The sequence below is a fragment of the Thermobia domestica genome, chromosome 2 (genome assembly GCF_964235325.1).
Source record: "Thermobia domestica chromosome 2, izTheDome1.hap1.1, whole genome shotgun sequence".
In the NCBI taxonomy this organism is placed as follows: Eukaryota; Metazoa; Arthropoda; class Insecta; order Zygentoma; family Lepismatidae; genus Thermobia; species Thermobia domestica.
In genome coordinates this window covers 93,577,481-93,600,762 of record NC_137455.1, presented here as the reverse complement: position 1 = coordinate 93,600,762, position 23,282 = coordinate 93,577,481, and the positions used below count along the sequence as shown (strand labels likewise).

General features: G+C 35.5%; 1 protein-coding gene and 1 non-coding gene across 5 annotated transcripts in view; both read left to right on the top strand.

The window, feature by feature from the left end:
- Positions 1-6,237, top strand: part of LOC145674111 (laminin subunit alpha-2-like) — a 174,586-nt gene extending 168,349 nt beyond the window's left edge. For all 4 annotated transcript variants that reach the window (XM_081743938.1, XM_081743936.1, XM_081743935.1 and 1 more), the window contains one exon: positions 1,945-6,237. In XM_081743938.1, coding sequence (XP_081600064.1) covers positions 1,945-2,093 — 149 coding nt within the window. In that variant the 3' untranslated portion in view covers positions 2,094-6,237. The remainder of the gene's footprint in view (positions 1-1,944) is intronic.
- Positions 6,238-20,280: 14,043 nt separating this feature from the next.
- Positions 20,281-20,354, top strand: TRNAQ-UUG (transfer RNA glutamine (anticodon UUG)). Its single transcript has one exon. It is a non-coding gene; the product is annotated as a tRNA-Gln (tRNA).
- The last annotated feature ends 2,928 nt before the right edge of the window (positions 20,355-23,282 follow it).

Sequence of the window (23,282 nt, the reverse complement as noted above, 5' to 3'; positions counted from 1 at the left end):
ATTGTTGTCTTCATGTATTTACTATACTTATCTACATATAATTCTGTAATGAGTGGTTACCACATGAAATTTAATGTAACACTTATAATCAACTATAGTATATAAGGGAAATTATCGTTTGAACTGTTGTGAAAATTGTAAATATGTAGCAGCATAATGTATTTTGAAGTACGTATTCTGAACTGAAGCTCCGAATGCCAAATATCTTAGTTATATGGAGTAAATAAATAAAATGAAACCACAAAAGTACTTCCATCTGTTGGCGATGAACAATACCTTTACACACCAATGTTATTAAGCATTAACCAGCTCCTTTAGAAGGCGAATAGTGAGTAAAAAAGCATTTTAAAAAATGAAAATAGAATATAATAATTTCAATCTGCAAAGAACAAAACATTTTCATGCATCGTTGGAATAATAATAATAATCATGCATAGTATAGTTTGTTAGGTTTACAGTCACGATCAAAAGAAGTAAAGTAAAATACTCTCTTCTCGTCGTTAGAAGTCACGACAACTTATATGTAAAAGAACATATTTTCGAATGGTCACTGATGCAAATAATAAAAATAAACTCTACATGAGCATTCCGATATTTTCTAATGAAACTTACAACGCTGTTTGAAGTATTTAAGACAACTCTTCATTTTTTCTAATCACTTAGAATCTCTAAATGAATTTCTAAATGAATCCATTTTTACTTCATGGATTTCAAGTTGAATCAGTACGGATTTCGTAATGAAGAAACTCACTGTGTGAATCTTCATTAATTGATTTTAATTAGATGGCAACTACGGTAGCAATTTCTTCATTTATTCTAATCTTCACTTGATAACAAACAAAACACAAACTTACAATTTCTTCGTAATAGATTAGAAAACAATACTTTTCTTGTTTGGTAAGATAGCTCTTTTAGTGTGAAAGTTCACTCAAACTCAGATAGTAAACCAATATTTTCCCTTTTTCAGTATACCAGAGCAAAGTAATTGAAGACTATAAAACACATTTTCATTTAAAGTTCCAAATGTTATCGTAGAATGGTGACGCGTAAATACAATACTAAATTCGTGTTGCTGTTCATCCTAGACTGGTGTTCAATACCATCAACCAGAATTAACGTTATTCCTTCATCACCTCACGAAACTGAATGAATTACCAACATTTTATAAACGCCTAACAGAATTCTAACCCAGAACATCTTTGTTCAGATACTTAGCAATATTAGATTCAGATCTAGTAGCGTTCTTTACGATCTTACTAACGCGTAAGATCATTAAATTTAATAAGTAATGGAGCTTAACAATATTACATCTAGATATAAAGAATGTAATAAATAAGGCACATTATAATGTGGCAGGATAACACATTATTGTAGCTATTATCTATGTATCTCATTTCTCAATTTACCATCACAAAATCTAAATAAATATAAATGTTACTTTATATTTTACAAGAAAATAATACTCAGATATATTGCCTGTTAATATTTTCAAATTAACTTTCACAATAATGTTGTATGTTGCTATTTAGAAGCACAACAACTAAGTAAAACTTAATGTTTTGTTCAAATTGCAATAAATAATCTTAGAAAACGTTTAAATATCTGTGCCTGATACTGCTGCAACAAATTAACATTTTTTTCTCTCTACTATGAGTGAAACTCGGATTTCACTAGAAAGCATCTAATTTGTAGCAAAGAACGTAAATAATTTTAGTTGATTAAGATTAATCAAGATACACTTAATTAACTTACTACTTTACAGGATGAGGAAATCAGACTGTGATTTATAAACTGAAGTTCAGAGTTGGTTAATTTCCGAATAATCGACAACCATTGGTAGCTTATTTTGTTTTTAGAAATTCAAGTGTGCATAATTTTTAAACCGTATCCACATAATTTATATTTCTTACTCCACGCTTATGCTTATTTACTCTCTAATTTCAGACTTTGCACCACAAGGTACATTAACGACAAGGGAAAACTTCCAAGGATGCATCCGAAATGTTGTATTACAAGACAAAAGACGTGATTGGACTGATATGAGTTCACTACATAGTGTACTCCTTAGTTCATGTCCTGTTAATCATTCATGAAAGTCTCAGGTCATTGCCAAATCACTGCCATCTTGTTAGTGCAATACAAGGGAAAGAGCTTTAAGTGTACTCCTAGTGTACATGTCTGTTTATCTTACTGCCAGAGACTGCTCCTAGATCTAGATGAAACAAGAGAAATAATGGATATTTGTTGAAAGGCAAAGGATAGTTGTTATAAATCACTAATTTCATCCCAACTTGACAATGGGATGCATTGCCTTTACCTCCTCTGTTTGAGGGTAATACACAAAACGTAAAATATGACAGAGGAATATTCCTTTAAACTATTACATGTTTTTATTTTATACATTTTGTTAATAACAGTTTCCTGTATTCATCAACTTGTGTACATAGTTTAATACAATGTGACAGGTTACGTTCAAAATCCATGAAGGAATATCAACTTCTAAACTAAGGAAGAAGAAGAAACAGTATTTACGTTTATAGAAGTATGCCTAACTTTTTGATTTTACAGTTTAATGAGGAGCTCATAATAGATTATTTATAGTTTACCTTTCAACCTGATAAATAAGATAAATTGTTTCATTTGATTTCCAATTATAACGCTTCAAAGCTGCTTTCTGAATAATTCTCATGAAGTCAGTTGTATATGAGGAATCATATGATAAAAAACAAGCAAGACAAGGAACAAAAAACTTATTACTAGTTTTATATGTATATAATGTTGAATTTATTATCTATGAAAATGCAGACGTTTTTTTCCGTACTAACTCTAAGAAAAAAATGGTTTCTCTGCTACAGAAATTTTATGTTCTATACAATGTTAAGTATAGCTAGACAAAAAGATATATATTATTCGTTACTCTAATGACATCTCTCTTATGCTTACATGACCATCTCTATGACTGACCACTTACTTATAATATGTTTAAGGTTAAAATAAATTATTGAAAATATCTCGTCCAAAATATACTTGTTCAGACATACAAATGTAACAGAAACAGCTTATGAAATACTTTTATTCAATACAATATTCTACCTACGAGTATGAGTTCAACACATTTCAATCAAAGGTCGGTTGAAACTGAAAGTGTATATTATTGTACAAAATATACAATTTGTAAAGATTAACTATCTTAAGTCAATATTAGCCCCTTGCACTGAAATGACGAGTCAATTGCAATGAATAACATGGGAACCTGCCTTTGCCGAAATTCAAGATACTGTATAAGGAGTGTATAAAGTTGGATTATCTGTAAACGTAAATATTTTGTTGATTTTCTTCTTCTTTATGTACCATGTGCCATACTTACGAGTTTCAACAAAATGTATATCCAATACTAGCGCAATTAAAATCAGGAAATCTTTCCCTAGAACCTATAAGTGAAAAGCATTTGAAAGTTGAAGCATTAATGTTGAAGAAATGTATAAAGAAAATGAAGTTGATTCCTAAATTAGCTTAATGTGTCAGTTAGTGTTACCTATTGTTTTTTAAATTTCTTATTCCTTATTGTAAACTCTTATTTATTTATTTATCATTATATGATAAGTACTTGTTCCTTTTTCTTTGTATGTTAATCATTTGGATTTTACACTAAGAACAACATACTTAGTATTTAAGGCAGAAGATGACTATAATGTACCTGATATGTGGTGGAGAGATTCCTTTCTTTCCTTTTATAACTCTTGTACTCAAACAATTCTATGAGTTGCCATATTTACATATTTTTCATGTCAAAATAAAAACTTTGTTTTACATAATGTGATACCGAAAAAGTATTTTTTTTCATTGTTTTCATTTTCTGTCTTATTCTCTCTCAACGAAAGTCTAAATATTCTATATGTGTATATTTTTAACAATCTCTAAACATTTATGCATAAACAGTTAACTACGAAATACTTCGTTGTAAAAATATAAATAAATATTATTTGTATATTTCCTATTACAGCAAAGACTGAGATTTACATCTGTTTTAATTGTATTGTTACCAAGCAATAGTTAGATGCATAAAACAATCTAATTATAATGCATAATGCGTAGTATTTTATCAGGTAATTCTTATGAGAGGAAATGTCATAGTTACTGCAGTAACTGTCATTAATTGATCGATTTGCAATAAAATTTACTATTAAAAATAAATAAGTAAAGGAAATTCCTTTATTTTCAAAAGAAAATCATTCTGCTTTACAGAAGTTTCATTATGCTCTAGTTGTAAGTAGATAATAAAATTAGGAAGCATAATAAATCGATATCTTTCTTAGTAACAGGAAGCTTGCTCGCAAAGTGATATTGTGATTCACATTTGTATGGTATCTCCTTCAAACATTTTACGAGCTCATACAAAGAAAGCGGGATATGATGTTGTCAATAATAAGTAAGTCTTTACTATAAAAAAAATGTAAAGGATGGCGTCACATTCGTTTTAGAAAGAAAGGAAAATAAAACTTTATGTTCTGAAATAATTTTTACTGTTCCATATATGATCTCGAATGAATAAGTAAAAATTAAATTAGTAAACCTTTTTCATTATGGGATACGCAGGGGCTACCCCAAGCTGAATTCAAGGGAAGGAGCTAAGTGGTAGAGTGTAATCGTATCACTATTCGGTTCACGATTTTTTCGGAATAAGTCTACTTTAAAGTTCCTTGTAATTTTTTCTTTTTGTATTAAAAAGTGAGTAGGTAGAAATCGTATACATAATGAAATTATCAACTCCTTATGACAAACAGAATAAAACTTTTGACGACATATATAGTTTCTAATTGAAAATATTTTTTAAAAAATTAAAAATATAGACAAATACTTTATGACCATTAAACCTTAGAAGGGTTTATCGAAAATTAAGTGTGTATTCGAAACCAAACTAGTGAAAATAAAAACAGCTTCTTTCCCCTGCGTATGCCCTTATGATATGTAAAATTTTTGAACAGTTGAGTCAAAAGAGAAGTTTACATGTTATGATGTAGCTGGTAAGCCAAATATATTTATTCATTTAGTACTTTATTGTTTTTTTTAAAAGCAACTTATGTGCGTAATTACGGAAATATCATTTCCTAGTGGTGTTGTTTTAGTATATGAAACAAAAGAGTACTTGAAGAATACTATGTGTAATTAGATAATATATGGTAAGACATTGTACTGTTCCGATCCAATCCAATCAAATTCCTCGACAGTTGGTCGACTAGCGTAAAGAATGTAAATATTTATATTTTACAAAATAAAGAAGATTGCTATTTTGTTTAAATCTCGTGCCAGTTATCTGCGATTTCAATACTAAGTTATACATGCTGTACCATTCGTTGATTTCATATAGGAAATGGATTAAGAAAAATAAGAACGTATATAATTTCAGGACACCAAGAAAAATTTAAGAAACTGAACCAAGAAATAAAATGAGTCCTCAATACAACCTGCACTAAAATTTGGGGTCATAATGGTGTATTCCTGCGCCATTGGTGAAAAACATATTTACAAAAGTAGGATGTAGTGTCTTAATTAAGTTTCGCAATTAATGTTTATCAGATGAAGACATCTTCAGCATGCTATATTATCTTAGATTGTCACAGTAAAAACTGGACATTGACGATTACGATTTAAATTCACTGATCAAAGCTGATAATTAAATTTTTATTCTGTGCTTGGCAGAAATCATAGTTTATAGGTACAGCTGCATGATAACATGTAAATATTTCTCTTATTATGTACATCCTTGATTTTTTGGTATTTGTTATTTATTTTTTATGTAGGATTTTATTGTTGCTGTAAATTCATATTGCATTTTGAATGAATTTTTCCTTTCACAACGCTGAGTAGCATAGAAGAAGAAGAGATTAGCAGAGAAAGTTAAACGGAGAGTATATAAAAAAGCCACCAATATACACAGCATTTATTTTTGGACCAACACAAGATTTATATTTATTGAAAGATGCAATGTGCTATTTTTTAAGTTATTGTATATTTCCATAAACTAATATACAACAATCTGTTTAATATGTAATTTATTACTAGAAGTTGAAGTCATTTAATGTAGTAATGCTGATAATTATGTTTGTAAAGCAACTTTAAAATTTACTACTACCTCTCCGAGAAACAAACGCAAGAGAAAATAATAATAATGAAAATTGTAAAAATGTACAGAATAAAAGTTTAAACAGTCAGAAGAAATAAAAGATAATAAACTAAGCTGTCTTTTATTAGTAACAGAAAATAGCTTTTTATGTAGATATACTTTACAATATTTGTTTCACTCGCACTCATACCTCATGTGACTTTGCTAGAATATTTGGAAATGCCAGAAAAAAATATTAAGAACAGGAAGTTAAAGTAAAATACCTATATACCTGGTAAAAGTAATGAAAAAATCTATGCGTTCGTTGTAATACATGATTATCCTGGGTAAGAAGTTGAAACTAGTAGTCCTGCTTTCGGTACACTCTGAATGGAATACATAATATTCCGGTAGCTGTAGCTATCTGGACGTCTCAACTATTTATCCTTAATAAAGCTGTCTAGAAATGTTCATTTCGAATAGTTTGATCAGTGTTAAGTTTCTGGAGTGTTCACTTTAGAAGAAAAAAACTCGTTCGTTTCAGTTTTTTTTAAAAAAAGGTACTGTACTTTTAAAATATATTGTAAGAATTCCCACCTTTCATTGCGAACACATGTTATTCTTGCAACACATGCTATTGTTTACAAGCATCAGTACAGCAGACGATATACATAAAACAGAGGAAACGAAAACAGCACAACGGGAACCGAGGAGAAACGAGACACCCAGATGTGGTCTTTAAAAATGGACCGAAAAAAAAACAACAGAAATATCAATTGAACACTGATAACTTAACCTATACCTGATCCTGAGGTTGCTCTGGATGACAAAGTACTACCTTGTCTAAATCCTGGAGGATGCCATGACCTATGGAGATTCCTAACCACAACCAAACTTCTGGGCGCTGCTATGAGCTAAAAAGGTTACCGAAGTTCCGTATCCTGGATTCGCTACAAGACGCCCTAGAGGCTGCTATGAGCTAAAAGGTTCCCGAATAAAACATCTCCTTCCTTCACCCAGTGCCGGACTGGCCAAGTTGAGGATCTTTGGCGCAGGTCCTTAAAGGGCCTCCTATATATATATATATATATATATATATATATATATATATATATATATATATATATATATATATATATATATATATATTTGGTCTAGGAATTAATTCGTGCGGTTTTACAAAAGATGGCGTAACTAGCTTATTGTCCCATAGTTTCGTTGATCCAAACATGCGTTGAAAACTACTGTCATTGAGCATCTAGTTTAGTATATGTCAGTTGCTTGAAGCGGAAACAACAACATTTTTTCTTCAACTGAAAATGGCGCATTTTGTGCCTGATAAAGTGTTTTTGCGGGGAGTTATTCTTCATTGCTTTAACATGAAGAAAAGTGCTACCGCAAGTCATCATATTTTAGTGGAAGTGTTTGGTGACCATGCTCTAGCTGAGCGAACGTGTCAGAAGTGGTTTGCACGGTTTAAAGGTGGTGATTTCAGCTTGGAAGACCAAAAGCAATTTGGACAGCCAAAAGAATTTGAAGATGAAAAATTGAGAGCATTGCTTGATCAGGATTCGTGTCAAACGCAGGACGAACTTGCAGAAGCATTTGGAGTTGAGCAAACAACAGTTCCCAAACGTCTGAAAGCCATAGGAATGATTCAAAAGATGTCTTATTGGGTTTCACATGAATTGAAAAGAAAGACGTTGAAAGAAGAAAAACCGTTTGCGAATTGCTGCTTCAAAGACAGAAAAGGAAGGGATTTTTGCATCGAATTGTAACTGGTGATGAGAAGTGGATTCATTACGAGAATCCTAAACGAAAAAAGGCCTGGGTGAAGCAAGGTGAACCAGGTCCTTCACAACCGAAACGAGATATGCATTGTGCAAAGGTTATGCTGTATATATGGTGGGATTTGAAACGTGTGGTGTACTATGAACTTCTGAAACTTGATGAAACTATTAATGGACACCGCTATCGACAACAATTAATGCGTTTGAAGCAAGCTCTGGCCTGAAAACGACCAGAATGGAATAACAGGCATAATAAACTTATTTATCAAGATGATAACGCTCGACCACATGTCGCAAAACCGGTCAAAACCTATTTGGAAAATGTCGGATGGAAAGTGTTACTCCACCCGCGATATTCACCAGACACTGCTCCGTCTGACTACTACTTGATCGATTGCATGAATAACGATTTGATTTGACAGCGGTTCACTTCTTCAGAAAATATCGAAAAATGGATCTTTGATTAGATTGCGTCAAAAGATGAGGAATTCTTTCGACACGGAATCCGTAAATTGCCTGAAAGATGGGAGAAAGTAGTGGCTAGCGATGGACAATATTTTTGTTAACGTATTCATTTACTTTGTTTTTGAAATAAAGCTTCAATTTTTATTAAAAACCGCACGAATTAATTCCTAGACCAAATATATATATATATATATATATATATATATATACAGAGAGAGAAGGGGGGTAAAAGTGCAGGGGAACGCGGGGGGACCACTTCGAAAAAATATGTACGGCGTCCTCCCAGTTCCTAAAAAAATTGAATGGGCAAAGTTAGGCAGGGTAAACGGCGTGGCGTCATGCCGCTACCTAACGCCCCCCACCTTTTCAGATTCACTTTTATCCCTGTAATACACCCGCAGAACCGTATATTCTAGAACCTAACCGAATAGAAGTAGAAATCGCTATAAAGAAATTAAAGAAACAAAAATCTCCGGGTGCAGACGACATTCCGGCTGAATTAATTTTAACTTTAGGCAAAAAATTGTGGAACAAAGTACACAAACTCATTCTCCTTATCTGGAACAAGGAAGAATTTCCACAAGAGTGGAAAGAATTGTTCCAAATACAAGAAAGGTTATAATAATTATCGAGGCATTTCTCTTCTGTCAACATTCTATAAAATCCTTTCAAACATTCTATTAGCAAAATTGACCCAATGCGCAGATGAAATTATTGGAGATTATCAGTGCGGATTTAGACGAAATCGATCAACTATCGACCAAATATTTACCACTCGATAAATATTCGAAAAGAAGTGGGAATACAGTACCCCGCTACATCAATTATTAATTGATTTTAGAAAGGTTTACGTCTTGGTTAGGAGAGAAACATTGTACAACATTCTTATAGAATTTGGAATACCGGATTGTCCACGACATTTCACGTCGAGAATGGCTGAAACAAGGACGTGTGTTGTCATTATTATTCAACTTTGTCTTGGAATACGCTATAAGGAAAATCAAAGATAGCAACCAGGGCCTAGAGTTGAATGGTATTCACCAGTTTATGACGTATGCTGATGTAAATTTAATAGGAGAACAATAGAAAGAAATACAGACGTCTTATTAAACGCTTGCAGGGAGATAGGTTTAGAGGTAAATGCAGAGAAAGCTAAATACATGGAAGTTGTTCTATATGGTTGCGAAACAAGGTCGCTTACTCTGAGGAACGAACGTAGAATGAAAGTATTTGAGAACAAGATCCTGAGACGAATATTCGAACTCAAGAGGAAAGGGAATTGGAATGGCGGAAACACCATAATGAGAAACTGCATCATTTATACGGTTTACCAAACGTTAGAGTCATCAAGTCTAGGAGGCTCAGGTGGGCAGGTCATGTGGCCAGGATGGAAGAAAATAGGAATGCTTTCAAAGTTTTAACTGGAAGGCCAACCGGAAAACAATCATTAGGAAGACCTAGGTGCAGATGAGAGGTCAATATTAAGATGGATCTCGCAGAAGTAGGAACACTAGATGCAGTTGGCTAAGGATAGAAGTTAGTGGAGAGCTTTTGTGAACGCGGCATTGAACCTCCAGGTTCCATAGGCCATAGAGAGAAGTTTTACTGGCTCAGGGGTCCGTCCTGATATGAGCAAGGGGGAGGGACGAGAAAACTTCTTTCGGAAAGACGAACTTACAGTAGGCTTCCGCAATCTTTTTGGTAGGAAGACTCAAGAAAGCATTTGCGATCGCAAAAATTGGACCAAGGCCTACAGGTCCTGCGCTTCGTGAACCCTGCGGGGGCCCCGTGGGCCTCAGGCCCTTGGCGATTGCCAAGTAGCTAACGTGGCCAGTCCGGCACTGCCTTCACTTCATTTGTTATAAAAAAAAAAATTAAAAATTCATTTTGTAAATACAAAAACTATTTTGTATTTTTAAATAAAATAAATTAGGTAAAGGGCTAAAATCCCAAACCATTATTATCTCTACCCACGTAAACATTACAATATTATTAACAGTCGTGTTCCGAATAAGAGCACTTGAATCTTCCCTCTAATTGTTTGTTTCGTTGTCCATACATTTTTATATTGAGGCGTTTTACAAAACAAAGCAAAAAGACACACAATGAGAAACAGTATCTCATCCATGCCGTATTAGTGTAATCACAAAGTCTCGTTGCTCGTGTAATATAATAATATATGGTTACAAATATAAGAAGATAGGTTTTAAAATCTCGTCAATAACTGTTGAATTATAACATATTTTATACTAGATATGCATTAGTTGCAAATTTGTAGCGAAACGATCAACCTTTCGTTTTTTAAAAAAAGTTTAAATTGATTATTCATAGAATTTTTTTAGTGCACCAATTGTTTTCGTGAACGAACACCATATGCAAATAATTGAATTTTCCATTAAGCGAAAAGCATAATGGCTTTGAAAAATTGTTTGCAGAACAAAACGAAAAGGGGTTTCTCCTATTTCTAATGCTGAAAATTCTATTTTCCATTGTTTACAATGAGAATTTGCGCGCCAATGGCCATCCCGTTTTTTGGTGATTATTCCTCAATAGTATGTCCAATCGGGACATGCGACTCTAACCGACACTCAGCGCTCTCTCTCGAATCACCATGTCAAATTTGGTTAAGAATGGTTCAGACATCTCGCAGATCCATTTTCGGTATCTATTCCTTTATGGCATGTCCAAAGGGGAATATGCGACCCCTTATGACGCTCAGAGCGCGCTCTCGAATCACCATATCAAATTTATTAAGAAACGGTTCAGGCATCTCGGAGATCCAGTTTTTCGGTGATTATTCATCAATCATATGTCCAATCGGGACATGCCACCCCTTATGACTCTCAGCGCGTGCTCTTGAATCATCATGTCAAATTTGGTTAAGAATGGTTCAGGCATCTCGCAGATCCAGTTTTTCGGTATCTGTTCCTTTTGGTATGTCCGATCGGAATATGCGACCCCCTTACGACACTCAGACCGCGCTCTCGAATCACCATATCAAATTTATTAAGGAACGGTTCAGGCATCTCGGAGATCCAGTTTTTCGGTAACTATTCCTTTATGGCATGTCCAAAGGGAAATATGCGACCCCTTATAACGCTCAGAGCGCGCTCTCGAATCACCATATCAAATTTATTAAGGAACGGTTCAGGCATCTCGGAGATCCAGTTTTTCGGTATCTATTCCTTTATGGCATGTCCAAAGGGGAATATGCGACCCCTTATGACGCTCAGAGCGCTCTCTCGAATCACCATATCAAATTTATTAAGGAACGGTTCAGGCATCTCGGAGATCCAGTTTTTCGGTATCTATTGCTTTATGGCATGTCCAAAGGGGAATATGCGACCCCTCATGACGCTCAGAGCGCGCTCTCGAATCACCATATCAAATTTATTAAGGAACGGTTCAGACATCTCGGAGATCCAGTTTTTCGGTATCTATTCCTTTATGGCATGTCCAAAGGGGAATATGCGACCCCTTATGATGCTCAGAGCGCGCTCTCGAATCACCATATCAAATTTATTAAGGAATGGTTCAGGCATCTCGGAGATCCAGTTTTTCGGTGATTATTCATCAATCATATGTCCAATCGGGACATGCCACCCCTTATGACTCTCAGCGCGTGCTCTTGAATCATCATGTCAAATTTGGTTAAGAATGGTTCAGGCATCTCGCAGATCCAGTTTTTCGGTATCTGTTCCTTTTGGTATGTCCGATCGGAATATGCGACCCCCTTACGACACTCAGACCGCGCTCTCGAATCACCATATCAAATTTATTAAGGAACGGTTCAGGCATCTCGGAGATCCAGTTTTTCGGTAACTATTCCTTTATGGCATGTCCAAAGGGAAATATGCGACCCCTTATAACGCTCAGAGCGCGCTCTCGAATCACCATATCAAATTTATTAAGGAACGGTTCAGGCATCTCGGAGATCCAGTTTTTCGGTATCTATTCCTTTATGGCATGTCCAAAGGGGAATATGCGACCCCTTATGACTCTCAGCGCGTGCTCTGGAATCATCATGTCAAATTTGGTTAAGAATGGTTCAGGTATCTCGCAGATCCAGTATTTCGGTATCTGTTCCTTTTGGTATGTCCGATCGGAATATGGACCCCCTTACGACACTCAGACCGCGCTCTCGAATCACCATATCAAATTTATTAAGGAACGGTTCAGGCATCTTGGAGATCCAGTTTTTTGGTATCTATTCCTTTATGGCATGTCCAAAGGGGAATGTGCGACCCCTTATGACGCTCAGAGCGCGCTCTCGAATTACCATATCAAATTTATTAAGGAACGGTTCAGGCATCCCGGAGATACAGTTTTTCGGTGATTATTCATCAATGATATGTCCAATCGGGACATGCCACCCCTTATGACTCTCAGCGCGTGCTCTTGAATCATCATGTCAAATTTGGTTAAGAATGGTTCAGGCATCTCGCAGATCCAGTATTTCGGTATCTGTTCCTTTTGGTATGTCCGATCGGAATATGCGACCCCCTTACGACACTCAGACCGCACTCTTGAATCACCATATCAAATTTATTAAGGAACGGTTCAGGCATCTCGGAGATCCAGTTTTTCGGTGATTATTCATCAATGATATGTCCAATCGGGACATGCCACCCCTTATGACTCTCATCGCGTGCTCTGGAATCATCATGTCAAGTTTGGTTAAGAATGATTCAGGCATCTCTGAGGAGTATCCGGATAAACGAACGCCTAAGTTGAGTAAAGAGGAGCTTCGCTCCAATAAACATATCTTTTCTTCTAATTCGTAGGTAATGTTATTTTACCAAATAACTTGTTACTCATTTAAGATTAATTTTGTTTTGTTTTAAGCATACCTATAATGATGCAATCCGATTCAACGTGATCGTTCTATAGTGGCGTTCGTAGGCGAACTGAAACTGAATGTTGAAGGTATAAGACTTAATCCCCTTGTAACATATCAGCTTCAAGAAAACTGGAATATGAGAATGAATTTTTAATCACCCTGCATGACATTATTAAAGAGTGAAAATGAAGTCTTTTAGTTTTACGTCCCATGATTAGGCTATACTTTGTAGACTAAAACAGACGGATGACTCATGAAAATGAACGATTATGAAAAGTAATTGAAGGAATGAAAATGTTGGAGAATTTAAAAAAAAACACGGACAGGATATTGTCAACACAAACTCACATATCCTCAAATCGAACCATAGACCCCTTACACTAGAAATTGACATATTAGGCATTTACGATAGTTAAACTTACTATTACAGATTATGGGATTTTTCTGTAAAATATTGATATATGGTTATCCGATGCATTTATATCGCGTTTCCAATACATTTTCTCTTAAACTACCCTTTCGATTGTTTATTAATTTATCATATTATTTATATCATATGTGTTGCATATAACTCTTCAATTATCATTGGATTCCCCTTCTTTTATAAAATATATTTGCTCTTCTATTGTCATAGCGTTGATATTTGATTATTAATTAAGTATAGACTAAGATTTAATATTGTGGTTCTTGTTATATGTTATTTATAGATTTCTTTTTCAATTTTTAAAGACATTTAATCGCAAAATATAAGAAAGTTGTATACCCACCAACGAATTAGAAAGTGTAATTGATAAAAAGTAGTTAAGAAGGCTCTACATACGAAAGATGTTATTCCAGTGAGTAGTAAGAGAATTAGGTATATTCGTTTCGCAGATAATATGCCATTTACAGCGGAGTATACAATGAAAAATTAATTGAATATTAGGAAATTTAAGGACCAGCTGTGGGATGAAAATAAATGTTAAAAGATAAAAGAACTACGTTAAATAGAAAGTTGTAGGGCAGAAAGTAGAACTAGTGAAAAGTTTCAAGTACCAAGGTAGTAAGAATTGTAAGTGAACATGCAAGATGTAAATGAGAAATAAAAGTAAGGATAGGAACAGCAAAACAAGTCTTCAGAAGAAAGAAGAAGAAGAAAAAAGAATTTCGTGCTTTACGTCCTTATGATGTTACGAAGGACAGCACTATTAACGTGAGCTCCAAACCTCGACCGGAGTTTGAATCCGTTGCAGTTGCAGGTGCTCAGACCATAATGTAAAATCAACTTTTACAGAAAAAACTTCACCACACTATCTCGCCTCCAAGAAAGCCTGATTTCGACACCATGCCACCGGTGTTAGCAATAAAAATAGCGTATAGGTAATTCGTTAATAAACTACGGACAAGACTCGCGTGGGGTATTGCACTGTATGGAGTGTAGATGTAAACATTATGGAGAAGTGATAAAGAAATGTCTGTGCAAGCGTTAGAAGTGTGGGTATAGAAAACAATGAGGAAGTATTAGCGAAAGTTACGGAATGAAAAAGAGAACTTTTCAAATAGTTGAAAAGAGAAAAAATATTTGGGTGTAGTAAAAATCCAATGGAAAAGTGTTACCGAAAGTTGGAGAATTAAGAGGAAAACTGGAAATATTAAAAAGAGGAAAACCAGTTCGGTGAAAATGAAATTTAATGAGTAACTGTTAGCAAAAGTTGAAGCATAAAGAAAACTGGAAATGATTAAAAAGAGAAAAGTAAGGAAAATTAGTTGAGTGGAATTAAAATTCAATGAAAAAGTGATAGTAAAAGGGAATGGAGAGGAGAACTGGAAATAGTTAGAAAAAAAGAGGAAAATTAGTTGGGTGGAGTGAAAATCCAATGAGGATATGTAAGAAAGTGAGAATGAAAAGGTAAACTGGAAATAGTAAAAAAAAGAAAAGAAAGAAAAAACAAAAGAAAAAATAGCTGAGTGGAATTAAATTTCAATTAGGAAATGTTGGCGAAAGTTGGGGAATGAAAAGAACGGGAAACAGTTAAAAACAAGAAATGAGGAAAATTAATTAGGTGGAATTAAAATTGAATGAGGAAGTGTTAGCAAAAATAGAGAATGAAGAAGGTAATCAAAAATACTTGAAAAGAGGAGAATTAGTTGAGTGGAATGTAAATTCATTGATTAAATATTAGCAAAAGGTGGGAAAATGAAGCGGACAAATGGAATAGGAAAATTATTTGGATGGAATAAAATTCAATGAGGATATGTTAACGATATTTAGAAATGAAGAGAAGACGTGGAAATAATTAAAAAGAGGAAAATAAATTGTTTGAGCGTTACTTGAAAAGAAATTATTTTATTAGGGATAGAAGATGTGGTGGAAGGTAAGACAGGAAGAGGTAAAAAGCAATTAGTGAACAATAATGAAAAGAGTAGTTCTTACATTAAACTAATAGACTAGCGAAGGACGATAGTATGTGAAGCACCTAACTTACGGGAAGTGATCTACCAGTTATGGCAGAATATTTACGACGATGACAATTGCTTAAATCCAGAACTTATGTAGATACGAGTTCTAATAATAGTATTAACATAAGTGTGCGTTCTTCGCCTGGGATAATAGCGTTTTGCAAAAGAAAAAAAAGTTTATGAAAATCAATGTTAGGTAAACTCATGGCGTTCTTGTTCAGAGTTCACAGTTCTTGAATACATATTTCAATAAAATATAAAATTGAGGTGGACGACTAGAATACTGGTAAATCCCAACTAAATTTATGTCAAAATCTTGAGTAAATGGGAACGCGCTTGAATTAAGAGATAGTGGAATCCTGCTTCTACCTCTACCAGTACAATTCTCATATTTTTTTTTTCAGCATTGAACACTTGCTATAAATTTAAGTTTGCATACAGTATGACCCATCGGTAATTTCGTCCTGAAGATGAAAATACATCTTTAATACCCCTTGTACTATCCATTAAATTATTATTTATCTACCTCCCTTGTTTTCCTTCCACCATGCCTTCCGCACAGCATTCAAAGTACAATAATTTATTCTCCAACGATATTGTAATATGTTCTTAATTATTTCCAATTATATTCCTTTATCTTCATTATTCCCAGTGCCCTTCTTTGGTTTATGTGTTTCAAGTTTTCCCGTTCTCTTCAGAGATGTCCGAAAACTCAATTTTTTTGGTAGTCTTTTCGCAACGCCCACATATCCGCTCTTTACAATGTAATACTATAAGCTTGTAGCTGTTATAGCCCTTGTTGTAGCTCATTACTCACTGATTCTCATGTTATGCCTCTTACCATTATCATGACAGTCATATTAAAGGTATTTCACAATTTCTCCTTTTATTTTCTATTTATTGTTCACATTTCATATCTTCGTTAATAATATACCGAACATTGTTGCAAAACAGACAACTATGCTACTTTTTTGCACAGACTGTTGTAATTTGTCAGACCTCTCCCCTCCGGTCTAGTGGCTAGCGCGCGCGCCTTTGGTACATGGGGTCCTGGGTTCAGTTGCCGGTGGGAAAGTATTGAAATTTGAACGTGTTACGGTCATTCAGGCTACACCAAACGCTCCCCGACTACACCTGATATTGGCATCACACAGTAATTCTCCTATTCCGTTTCTTCTTTAAGTGGTAAAACTTGATTTCAAAATTGCAGTACATAATTTAATTTTGGTATAAGCTAAAACACCAAACTAATAAATATTTGATTGCCAAATAATCTGAGAGCAGCATGCTTGACATATTCTCATAGTATTATCATAACTGCAAATCACAACGTTTTTGGAATTATATCGGGATGTGCGTATGTGCAGAATGAATCAACAGTCTATTGCTTTAGAATAGAATATTTAGTTATGACAAACAGAGAAACAGTCAAGCTGTTGTTTCGAGTATTATACTCGGACATTTTGCAAATCTCTTAAATTGATGAAGTTAAATGAAAACACATACAGTGGCTCACAAAATTGATCGTACACTTGGCATTGTGGGACAAATGAATAGAAATAACCTCTTTTAGATATATTACAAGAAACTGAAATATATTATGTCAAGGGATCTTATAAACAAAATATATTTATTTCATTCCTTTACACAAAATCAGACTTTGAACGTAGAAACAAAACAGTTTCATATATAAACTTCAGAGTCACAAAATTATTCGTACACCTTGTCCATTTATAAATTTGGAAAGTTCAGTATCGAGTTGCGAACCCGTTTCTTCTTATCACCTCGGCTAGTCTGTTTGGCATTGATTGTACCAACTTCTTTGTAACACTAGGGGTAATCTCGGCCCACTCTTCTTTCAGGAACGTCTTTAGTTCTGTCACGTTATTCGATTGGCGCTGCTGCACATTCCTCTCTACTTTCCACCATAGATTTTCTATGGGATTGAGATCTGGTGATTGAAGAGGGTTTGTAAGAGTCTTTATTGTGTTGTACAATAGCCATGAGCGCACAATATAAGCATGATGCTTGGGGTCGTTGTCCTGCTGAAATCTGTAGAACTGTCCAAGTCCTAATTTTTCTGCACTAGACTTCAAATTTGTCTTCAATACGTTGAGATATGCAAATTTATCCATTGTTCCCTCAATAAAGTGTAGATTTACTAGCCAGAAGCTGTCATGCAGTCCCAAACCATGACTGATCCTCCTCCATGTTTTACTGTTGGTCTAGTGTGTTCCTTCTTAAATTCTGTATTAGGTTTTCGCCAAATAATTTTGTGCTCATCGGATCCATATAGGTTAAATTTGCTCTCATCACTAAATATTACGCTATTCCAAAAGTATTCGGAGTATTGTTTGTGTTCCAAAGCAAATTGAAGCGTTTTGGGTTGATTCGTCTTGTTAAAATAGGGCTTCTTCCTAGCAACTCGGCCATTGAATCCAGCTTTTCTTAGGTTCTTCTCACTGTTTCTGTGGAAATGGGTCTCCCGATGGATAATGCCACTTGTGTTGTCAGTTAGGGTACACTCTGACGAGGATCCTTTTTAATTTTTAAAATGATTCTTCGTTGGTCTCTTTCACTCAATATACGTTTTCTTCCTCGAACAACTTTATTTCTTGTCCTGCCCTCGTACTTGAATCTGTTGACAACTGCTCGGATGGTTGAATGTGTTCTGCCTGTTGCTTTTGCTATAGTCCTTAAAGATTTGCCCTCCATGGCTAGTTTAATAATTAATTTACGTTCAGAGTATGTAGTTTCACTTTTTGGTGCCATTGTACTGCAATTCGTTCGTATTGCATTCACCTCAAATATGTAGAAGGACGTGGATAACCTACTAGTACAGTGACTCACTCCTTCAGCTTTGTTTGTTTCTACCCCTCTTTCAACATGAGCTAAATGTAAAGTGTACGATCAATTCTGTGACTGTCTTTTGTACATGGATCTGGAGAATCCATCAACAACTGTAGATACGGTGGACAAGAAGGTGCGATACTCATACAAATGTGTCCCATGAACATCAATTCCGAATCAATAACTGCAAACATGTAGACTTTGTGACGGGTAATGACTTTACGCGTTAATATTTAGAAATTAGTAGGGTGTACGATCAATTTTGTGAGTCACTGTATAAAGTTGGAACTAATATTTAACTTTGCGGGCTCTTTTGGCTGCAAAGATTTTTACAATGTCTTCAAAAGAAAGCTAACTTATGCTCTATGGATATGATCCTAAGGTTGGTGAGTCGTTGGTGTCCTGTTAAGTTTCTTAAGTAATTTTTTATGATAGTTTTCTAGTTTTATATGATAGTTCTTTATGATAGTTTTATGATAGTTTTAGTTTGCTAAAACTGCTTTCCTTGCATTATAGTGAAAATAAATATTTGCCTATTTTTTTTTCTTTACACGCAGACACAGGTGAGTTACGATTGTGTTCTGTTTACTATTAATCGCCTCCGGTTACTGCGGTTGAACGTTTTGGTGCTATGTCACTGACAAGGTTCACTGACTTGGATAGGTGGTTAGAAACATGCTTTTGTTTGTGTTTGATGTGTTTGTAAGATGATAGCCAGTGTTAATGGACGTTCATATAGGCCTATGACCTTGAACATTAATTATATTAGTAGCATGACCAATGAACAGGTGTTAGCTCAGTTTTACTCGAGCAAGATTGTGACATCTATTGCCTGCAAGAACTCACCTTCAATGATTTATCATTTGTTTACTATTATACAGCTCCCAACGTGATATTGAATGTAGCTCCCAACGTGTTAGTTACAGCAATTTTATTAAAAAGAGGACTGGTAGCTTCACAATACAACTAGCATCCTCTTGCAGAGCGATTAGCTGTGTCGTAGACAATTTATGTACGAGTACGAGAATAGCCCAATGTGTGGCCCACGAGAGCTTTTATGCAGAAGAGGTTGTTACACTGTTATCCACCACACGTTACCCGACTCTTCTGCTCGGTGACACGAGCTGTCTTATGTCCATCAGGACATAAGTGGTGTCTTTAATCCATGTTTTGCTTTCGAAAACTTCGTTACCCAACTAACAGATCTAACAGATATTTAGCTAAATTATCATCATAATCATCAGTTCACATATAATGCACAAGTTCAGTCTCACTTGGATATGTGTTTTATTTCAAAAGATTATCTACCTAGTGTGTTTGACATTCAAAATTTACCTTTAGCTTTTCGGATCACTCATCCTTAAAGTTCATATTAAGATTTCCCCAGAACATTCTTCGATTGTATGGTCGTACCTTCTGGAAATTAAATAGTCAGCTTTTAACCGACGACATGATACAACAACTCTTTGCTGATAGATGGAAACAGTGGATATGGGCACAAACAGTTTACCCGAACAGAAATATGTGGTGGTGTTATTTTGTCAGACCCCAAATTCGTTTCTTCTTTCAAGGAATGGGCAAACAAAAATGTCAGAGATATAGATAAACTTCTGAATTTCTATATGCTACCTTGTGTGATCTCTGGAAACAACCAAGTAATATTTCAAATATGGCCGCCATCATGCGAGTGAAACATTACTTAAAACAGCTCCAATTGAAACATACTTTCAGTGTATGCGTTAATGAAAGGACGGCAGAATGATTTCGGAACCTATCTCCTTATACCACTAGTGGCCCCGCGTAGCGTAGTCGCTAACGCTCTTGCCTTTGGTGCGAGCGGTCCCGGGTTCGATTCCCGGTGGGGACACTCGGTCGAAAAAGTGTAAAAAGCTAGCTATCCTGAATGAGTTTTTCCTGGGTTTTCTTTATTCACACCAAGCAAATATCGGTCCCAGGCCGCTTCCTTCCTTCCCTTTCCTCGGATAGTAAGCTCGCCAAGAGACGTCATCCATCGAAACATGATGGGTTAATATGACCATAGATGCCGAAAGCCCAGAAATCTAGACTACACACTGTATATAGGTTACGACGCCAAAACTCACAATGTATCACAGAGGTGACGTCCACAACGGGAACAACCTTTATGACAGCTGATGATCTCTACGCCCATTTTCAGGAATTTTAGACCCAGACCTACTCATTTCAGCTGCGATGCCTTGTTGTCAGATCCCTTTGTTGACAGCATTCCACAGAGCATTTCCGATGGAGAGCAACAACTAATTATAACTGTAACGCTTCAAGAAATACAGAACATTCTCCGCATGGTCAGGTGTAGTGATGTGAGGTGAAAAAATTTCGGTGGAAATTTTCCATTTCGGAAAATTTTCCATTCTAAAAATATCAGTGATCAAGTAACAGTTCCTCATTAACCACAAAACTGATTGAATTCATGTATAGGAATGTTAAACAAAGTGAAAGATCGTTTATAAAGAATCTGAAAATTTTCATGCATCGGAAAATTTCCAGTACTATATAGAAATAAGGGAACCAACTTTTCATAAATAAAAAAATATTCTGTCGTGTATGGAAAAATTGAAAAACATTTTATGAGTCGAGAAATTTTCATAATTTTGAAGTAAAAAATAAAACAACTTGTTATGAATCGGGAAATTTTCATTGCAATGTAGAAACAAGTGGAAAACCTTTCCATAAGCCTGACTTATACATAATGATATTAGGTGGAAAATTTTCCATTATATTTAACTGCATACTGAAATTTTCCAATTAGCTTTCGGGAACCGGAAAATATTTCAAATTTAAAAGTCTCCCTGTAGGTTTGTTACCTTACGATTTTCACAAAGCCTTTGACACTATGTCACACAACTATTTATATAGTGTCTTGCAAGGGTACAATTTTCCTTCCCAAATTATATCGATAATACGTCACCTGTACAAAGGAGCGACTTCCCAGTTACAAATAAATGGTCTTCTTCCAACTTTTGAAATCCTCCGACGAGTTCGTCAAGGATGTTCGCTTTCAGGTATTCTGTTTTGTTTTGCCCTTAAGCCTTTACTCCATCGATTGCTGATGCTTAATGAGAACCCTTTCACCAATTAACGACCATTGCCTTTATAGATGATCTGACTATTTCTTTCTGGACCCCTCAGCAACTCATGTGTGCGTCACATCAAGTGGACTTGTTCTCTCGTGCAAGCGGCCTCCACCACAATATGTGGAAACAACAATCTTTCTGTAAACAATTTTCATATTTTGTTACCAGACTGCCTGTCGCAAGCATTTGTTCACAGGACCAATATTATTATTTTACGTGTTCCTTTCACTGCTGAGCCGACCCATTCCTACGGTCGTCACATTTAGAGCTCATTACTTCGGACTTTGCGAATGCAGCTGGCAGATATTCGCCTGCGCTCTCTTACACTTGCTCACAAAAATCAATACTTAAATGCGTTTGTCAGCTCTAAGTTATGGTTCACTGCCAGGCCGGTAGCCAGCCCAAAAATGTAGGGGGGCCCGGCCGAAATTAGGGGGGGCCCGATCCAACCATATTATAGTTCATCACCATATTATAGTTCATTTGCAAGCCTACCGTGAAAATTTTAGGGGGCCGGCGAAAATTTAGGGAAGGGGCCGGCCCCCCTAGACCCCCCTGGATACGGGCCTGTTCACTGCCCGACTTTTTCCACTGCCAGAAAAATATGCTCGCCAAATTGATTCACTCTATGGATGGTTCATTTGGAAAACTTACATGTTTCGTGTGAAAAGGCAGGTATTCTATTTTCAACGTCATCAAGGAGGTTTTCGATCTTCTTAATGTTCATTACAAATACCTCGCATTATATATGGTCATAGCCAAGATGCATATAGACAATGAACTATTGACACCACAGACAGCGCAGTAACTTCAATGTTGGTTGAAACACCTCTGACCTAACAATAATCCCACATATGTCCGCTTTTCAAATGTGTGCCTTAACATTTTACAGTTAACGGTCGCATGGTCCACAGTGCCTTTTGAGAATACGCCGGAACGTTGGACTCCAAAACTACTGTATGCTGTGTTACTTATGCTGACTCTTCAAAGTGTAATACCCTTATGGCAGCAACGAACACACGTAACTGGACTTTTATTTGGAAAACAATTCATGGGAGAGCCATGGAAGTTTGATATGGTATTTTGAAAAGTCTAGTAGTTACCAACGTACGACGTGCTAAAATAGACCGCAGTACATCCGAACTTTGTGACTTGTGTTCGCACATAAATACTCGTACTCTCTACTTCTTGTATGGACACAACATGTGTCGCAGCGGCTAAGCGGCTTTCTCGGACTAATTTGCCGATGTACAGCATCCGTCTTTTCATCTACTATTCTATTCTTCCCTGATTTTCAAGGGTTTCCTCCTATGAAACGGCATGGAATAGTTTGGTTAATTGGTACTACGATTCTTTTTATAGACCAATACAGACCTTATTGTGATCCTCGCTTATATGTAGAGTATCTCAACAGGGTAAGAAAAAAAGGCTTTTGCTCAACCTCAAGGACAACTTTTCGCTCGCTTTTTACAGTGTATTTGACACGACAATTTTCTTTCTATTTGTATTTGTACAATTCTGTTTCATTGTTAATTGGCATTGTTCAGTAACAACATCACGTCTACCAATATCAGCGCACTGGGCTAAATAGTTTTCTGGAAAATAAAAAATTGATAGATCGTTTACCTCTGGTGTATGGGGTCCTTGGTTCAATCCCAGCTCGTGTCAAGTGAACTTTGTGG